This window comes from Amborella trichopoda, chromosome 7 (genome assembly GCF_054954075.1).
Source record: "Amborella trichopoda isolate Santa Cruz 75 chromosome 7, AtrichopodaSantaCruz75HAP2 v2.0, whole genome shotgun sequence".
Lineage (NCBI taxonomy): Eukaryota > Viridiplantae > Streptophyta > Magnoliopsida > Amborellales > Amborellaceae > Amborella > Amborella trichopoda.
The window spans coordinates 38,212,224-38,219,580 of record NC_142342.1 but is presented as its reverse complement, the minus strand read 5'-3'; the positions used below and the strand labels follow the sequence as shown (position 1 = coordinate 38,219,580).

The following is a 7,357-nucleotide window of genomic DNA, read 5'->3' as shown; positions in this document are numbered from 1 at the left end:
AGTCCAAAAATAAGAAATAAAATATCAAATAACTTATAAAAAAATTCAAATAATAAATCTAAAATAATTTAATAATAAAATGAACACAATTAAATTAATATGATGGGAAGTAGATCCATATGGTTCAGGAATTTTATCAATGATCACAGGGTGCTCTACCTTCAACTGTAGACTACAGATCACACTTGCTTTATCAAACCGACCCAGTGTTTCTCATGACCCACAGTCCAAGCAGGGCCTCATTAGCGGGTCACCAAAGTCTGACCGATAAGCCAAGGGGTCGCATTCCCAGTTTGTGGATTACAGGTCCTCCCCTAGAGACGATTCAAGGTCACCACGACTTGATGTGACCACGGTTTTATGGCGCATAGAGGTTCCTCTCGCATGCATATGCTTCACCCAAAGGTGGATATTTGGCTTTCTCGAACGATCTATCAATATGCATGCCGTGTGATAGAACATAGATGAGGTTTTGGCCTCCGTCTCAGTAGGTCTACCATCACACACAACGATCACACAGTCCATCGGCTCTCTCATCTAGGAATAAGCTCCGACATCATCAAGGGCGAACCCAAAACCCTCATCGGTTAATTCTTTATTCCCAAGTACTTTAGGTTTTCCAACTGTCTGGCCTAGATCGATAAGCACAATCTGGTATAAGTAAACATCATTTGTTTAGTATGGTCTTTGAGGGACCACGCTCTCACTAAGTTTATGTTTCACTATAATGAAAGTATTTCAATATACACTCATAAGGCCTTTAAATGCCACATAAACCCAACAATTTTTTGGGGAGTTTGGGATGAGGGGTTTGAAAACGATTGGTATATAGGTGATTTTGACTACACTTTGAAACTAAGAGAGAGAGAGAGAGAGAGAGAGATTTTAAGGAAGGGGAGAGAAGGATGCATCTTTTGATGGAAATGTAGCTTGGTGATATTCATAATTGCTAATTGTAAAAAGAGAGGGAGATGACACGTGTCATAAAAACATAGCAAGTTCTCTTTTCGTTTAAGTTACAATAGATAAAAACATATATATTAAAATAAAAATAACTAAAATACCCCTTACATTTTAAGAGGTGCTTTAATTTATTTATTTTATTTGAATTATTATTTTTATATTTTATACAGATGCAACTGAATAAGTTGCACACATGGGGAAATAATTAATATTGGACAAATGTAAGGCTAATATTTTCAAAATAGCCAAATAGTCCACATTGTAGTTCAGTTTTAAACATTAATTGACCTCAACTATGCAATCTTGATCGGACAGTCTAGAACAAGTTTAAATATTTAGATTTTAAATTTTTCTACATACATGGGAACAAAACTTGGGGTGCCCATTCTTCTAGTTCCCATGCACCTTCAAAAAATAGAAAACTTATTTCAAAAAATAAAGTCACCAAAGTACTTATGAAACTTTGAGAGGTTTTTTTGGTTATTTTAATTTACTATAATTTCTTTTTTATATTTTTTGATTGTCCCTCAATGATGTACAAACCCTCAAAATTTATTTAAATATGAATTTAGAAAAATAAAAATAATAAAATATTTAAGTGACAAAATCATTAAATGAACCCTAATCCAAATAGGGAGAAGGTCACTCCTCTCATTTTCGTGAAGTGCAAGCTCCTTGCTTACCCCTATTTTCTACAGCACTTTTCAGTTCCTAATTGACAAACTAGGAACCTAGAGCTTCCATAGGCAAATATGCCTCAAAATAACATACCCATTGCAACAGGTGAAAGAGGTGCAAACACGAACTTACGGGCTGGTAGGAATTTGATTCTCTTAATTCAATGGATATTTGAGATTCGCAGGCCAAAGCCATTGAAACAGTCAAATCAGAATTAAATAGAGTTTATAAACCACATTTCAAGAAAAAGCAAGCCAAAAGCAGGGCAAATTATAGAGATCAATTGTCTGGCTCGCATACATATTCACCAAGAAGTAAAAAATCTACCGTTACCAAAGGAACAAACGGTGTAGCCCTTTTGGAGTACCATCTACCCAATTCTTTTTTTATAGAAAATTTTTATATAAGATGTCAATTTTATATTATAAAAAGTAGGGCGCATCTTAAAAATTTACTAGAGAGGGTTATTTCCTCTCTAAAAAACCCCTCTGATTTATCATCTAAACCTCAACATATAGGAGTGTGAAAAAAATAAAAGATTTTAAGTTCTATCAATAGTATACATAATAATGTATTATCTAAACCGTCTCTTTCGATACTTTTAAGTATCCGTAGATCTACTAGCTCTATGCCATTTTTTTAAGCTTTAAATTTCATAATTATAGTTAAAAATAGATTTTCCTAATGGTCACAAGAATTTTCAGCACTAAAACATCTTTGGATATGCACCTTACTGTGATTGTTTAAGTCGTCAATCATATACTAACCTGAGAATGCGGTGGGGGTCGTGGTGGTAGCACCCCTTGTGCTCCAGCTAAGGTTTAAGCTTCCATTCTCATCTAACTCATTCAAAAACCACTAACCATTTCAAAAAATAAGTAGGGGCTCGTCATCCCTACTGAATTACCCAAAAAATCTATATACCAATCTTAGTCTTCTTTATATAGAAAATGTTTTGATAGGGCTGTAAGTAAAGCCTCACCTAAAATTATATTAAAATTATACTTTTGACGAAAGTTGATCATCTTGACCTTGAAAATTATAATTGAAAAAAAAAAATTAATGATTTCAAGCCCCTAAAAATGACATGTATTGTAATATATTATCTAGACTATTCATTTTCCCTAATAATAAGTGTTTGCAAATTTGTAAGTTTTATACCTTTTCTTGCGCTTTGAATTTCATAATCGGTGTAAGAAATTGATTTTAGAGCAATTATAGAGGTTTCTAATGCCCAAAGTGCTTTCTAGACGAAGATTCAAAATTATATTTGTGGCATCAAAAAACCTTCAAATTGATCATCTTGACCTTGAACATTATAATTGTAAAAAAAAAGAGTTAATGATTTCAAGCCCCTAAAAATAGCATGTACTGTAATATATTATCTAGACTATTCATTTTCCCTAATAATAAGTGTTTGTAAATTTGTAAGATTTATACATTTTTTTGAGCTTTGAATTTCATAATCAGTGTAAGAAATTCACTTTAGAGGGATTATAGAGGTTGCTAATGCCCAAAGTGCTTTCCAGATGATTCAAAGACAGGCTTTACTTTTTTTTCATAAAAATTGGGGCTTATCGATATTACATCCTTTTAATATGATTAAAAGAAAGAAAAAGTTTATATAAGGTTGTAACCTCAAAATGTAGAACTACATATGCAACTCAAAACTTCATTGGAAAAGGTTATTTTAATATTGAAAGACCCTCTAATTGATCATCCCGATATCTAGTTATATATATATATATAAAAGATTTCGAGTCCCAAAAATAGTTCATCTTACAACACATTATTTAGACCATCTATTTTCAAGACCTTTATATGTTTATAGATCTACTTGATTATAATAATTTTTTAAGTTTAAAATTTTATAATTAGGTATTAAAATAAATTTTGAGATAATCTTAATAATTTTTTACATTAAAATTATTAAAATTTGCATGTGTATTTTAATTACATTGTTTGAAGTTGCAACCTTATAGAAACCTCACACCCTCCGAAAAAAAAAAAAAAAAAATCGAAAGCACTTTCATGACAGTTACGACAAAGTACTGGGTCCTTTTTGTAATTTTGTCATAAGCGGAAACACCGCCTTTATTATTCGTACGCATCTGGCGTACCCGAATCTGATGCATGCCACGTGTCCGGTGAGTCCCCCCACTGGGAGCTCCTGATAAACGGAGGCAAACCTATTTATATTCCTCACTTATTATTTCCTTTCTGTGCAAACCCTAGAATTCCGTTCTCTCACATCCCTCTTTCTCTCTCTAAGTCACAGTGCATTTGTCTATGTGTAAACCCTAGAAGTCCACTATATCTTACTCTGCATCATCTCCTCCTTTCTGATACATTTTTTCTCTCTCTTGGAGTTGATTTCCTTGGATTCTCAAGAATTAGTTTTCCCTCTTGTCTATCTGGGAAAACCCTTGAATTTTATGAACTGTTGCAGGCCCATAAGCCCAATTTTCTCAAATATCCTGTGGATTAGAGGATTTTTCCCCTTTGTTTTTTAATTGGGAGATTTCGTGGAGTTGATAGTAAATGGCCACGAATGTTTCTGCTGTGTACCTTTATGTGGTGGACTCCGTAGTAAACAAGCTCAGAGAGGAGTTTGTCAATGAAGGCGTAGATGAGAGTGTCCTCAATGAGCTCCAAGCGGTCTCTCTCTCTCCTTATCTTCCAAATCTTTGTTTCTTGGTTCCTGAAGATATTTTGTTGAATTAGACTAGTTTTCCAATTTTCCTAGTAATCTTTTTTTTTTTTTTTTAAATGCTGGTTGTATATGATTAGGTGGTAATTGTAAGAATATATTGGTAAGAAATGCATCTATTGATTTTTTTCATCATCCATAGAACAAATTGAAGAAATGGAAGCGGAAAAATGGCGAACCAAAAACGTGTAAGGTGTTGCTAAAGTGTTGGTTTGGCTTTTAATTGAAAGAAAAAGAAAAAGAAATTAAAAAAATTCTATGTATGTGTATGTGTGGTTGGGGAGGGGCGCAAAAACATCAACTGTCACATGAAACAAACAAAAATATCACTTTATAATGAAGTAATTGAATTTCGAATTAATATTAGTTGTTTTTCAATGAGAGACATTCGGTCAGTGAACAAAAATAGCAAGGAAGAAATGTTTAAGGCAAAATTTGGGATTTTTTCGGAAGTTTCCTTTTAAAAACTATAAAATATGCTAATATTTCATTTTTTTAAAAAAATATTATTTTTTGTTGATTTGAAAATCATGCCTTTTAAAACATTTTTGATTAATTTGGAGCATTTTATGAAGTAACTAGGGGATAACCAAAAGGGCTTTTAATTCCCATGTGGTATTCTATGTGCTTGTATCTTCTTCCTTTTTTGGGATTTTTCTTCCCATTTTTTGTATATTTATTTGCTGAATTATTCTATTGTTCTGGGGCTTCACTTCATGTCAATCGTTTCTTTTAAATAAGAAACAAGTTGTAACATTTTTGCAGTGAAGGGGGTACTGCTGGACTGTTAATTAATATAAATGAAATAAAAGCAAAAAACTGCTGTTGGCCTTATGCGATTGGATGAGTAGTGAGTAAAGACTGGGGAATTTCTTCATAAGCTCATTGACGCATTCTAAGTACTGCTCCATATCATTACCGATAGCATTAAGTGATTTGTGTAACTCAATATTGTTCTTCTCTAAACTTTGAAGATTTCTACCACCTTCTTACTTGCTTCGTAGCTGAAAAGAACTTTGTTTTCTCCTTTCATGTTTCACTTTGTAAGGATAGGGAAGCATGGGAGCAAAAAGTTTTTCGTCTCATCTTTTACATTACTTAAGATCTCTGGAAATGTCAAATTTCCAATGAAGGATACAGCTCAATTCTCCTTGCATAGGTTTATTTTTCTACTTTGAATTATTTTAGAGAAACATGAAATTATGCTGACTCAAGAAAAGAGCAAGTTTTCTTTCTTTTTCCTCCTTTCCTCATTTTTATCCCAAACTGTTTCATCCAAATAAACACATCATTATTGCAAATGGATTTTTAATTTGGGGGATAAGACTATACTTTAATTCCCACAAAAAGTAGAAAGAAAATGACTTCTTGGGTTAATGAGGTTTACCATTCATAAGAAATTTGAATGCCTTTTGCTAGAGCTGCAGTTTTTGAGATAGTTCCAAGCGCTGTTCGAAAAACCGGGCAATGTAATTGCTTCCCGCCCGGTTAGACCGGAACCGGTCACGGTTTGGGCAGCTTTGGTGTTCGACGGGTATTTAAAAAATAAAATTAAAAAAATATACATAAGTTCCCAAAAATAAGGATTTTAGTTTGTAATGCATTTTTTAATATTCTTTACTATATGGTAAAGTTTCAAAATTGTTTTGGTCATTAATACTCACTTCTATATTTTCCCATCTTTTTCATAAAATTTTAAAAATACCCCTAAGCACAAATCGATTCGTTAAAATCCATTTTTTTATATTAATTGTCAATTTCATTTGAATGTGTGTTGTTTTAATCATTCGTAATATGCTTTTCATATTTTAGTAGCTTTTTTTTTAGTATCTTTTTTATTTTTGTCAACACTTTTTTGACCACCCAGGACTTGCTTGGTTAGAATGGTTGAATTAGCCAATTTACCAGTTAGGCTGGTTAAAACACTTCCTGGCCCATGTCCGGTTAACCGTTCCGGTTCGATTTTGCGAACACTGGTTCCAAGGCATATTTACTTTGTTAAATTTCTATCCAAATGAACTATTCCTTCAATTGATCCATTGCCAAAACATGAATGTAATGAAATACTCTCCATGTGGATATGCTAAAATTTAAGGCACACACGTAAAATGGAAAGTTTTGCTCATATGCATGTTATGCTCCTTGTGGTATTCTTGTAAGTTGATTACATTTTGATGTGTATTATTTTCTTAGTTGTACTAACTTTCAAAAAGGAAACTCTGATTTCTTATTTTCTCTTTTTCAGCTCTGGGAACTGAAATTAATGCAACGTGGTGCTATAAAAGGCGTGATAGAAAGGAGCCCTGCTCCTGGAGGTGCTGGTTCGGTAACACCTGTCCATGACCTGAATGTGCCTTACGAAGGACTAGAAGAATATGAAACTCCTACAGCGGAGATGCTCTTCCCACCAGTTTGCACCATTCCATTTTCTTAAATCTGTTATCTATTTTGCTTCAAATGTTATTTTGCATCATGATATGGAATATCAATTTACTTCTCAATATGATTCTTTAACACTTATCAAAAGGCAGTCTGATTTATATAACTACCATTTGTAATTTAGGAACTTGTTCTAGCTTTTTATTTCTATCTTTAGTTTGCTTCGTTCTCATGTTCCATTTTGTTTTGTTTCTGGCAGACACCGATACAAACACCTATACCAACTCCTTTACCAGGCGAATCTGCAGGATACCCTCACTTTCCTTCAGGTCCTGGTGAATATGGGAGTCTACCTGACATAGGATCTTCCATTGATATTAAGACAGGAATGCCTGCTCCATACATGGTAAGTTGGAAATATGTTGACCTCCTAATCTGCATAATTAGAAAGTTGTTTTGGTACATGTCAGAAATAATAGATTATTGCTATCGATTCAATGGAAACGATTAAATCTCAATCATTTTGTTGGGTGACATGGCATAAGAAGAGAAAATACTAATCCAATATACCTTTTCTATGTGCTTGGTATGAACGAAGGCCTTGTTCTTGTTATCAATAAAATAATC

General features: G+C 33.2%; 1 protein-coding gene across 1 annotated transcript in view; it reads left to right on the top strand.

The window, feature by feature from the left end:
- Nucleotides 1-3,769: 3,769 nt before the first annotated feature.
- LOC18422813 (transcription initiation factor IIA large subunit) overlaps nt 3,770-7,357 on the top strand; it is a 28,251-nt gene continuing 24,663 nt past the window's right edge. The window contains exons 1-3 of the mRNA XM_006827447.4: nt 3,770-4,299; nt 6,597-6,761; nt 6,990-7,136. Coding sequence (XP_006827510.2) covers nt 4,183-4,299; nt 6,597-6,761; nt 6,990-7,136 — 429 coding nt within the window. The 5' untranslated portion in view covers nt 3,770-4,182. The remainder of the gene's footprint in view (nt 4,300-6,596; nt 6,762-6,989; nt 7,137-7,357) is intronic.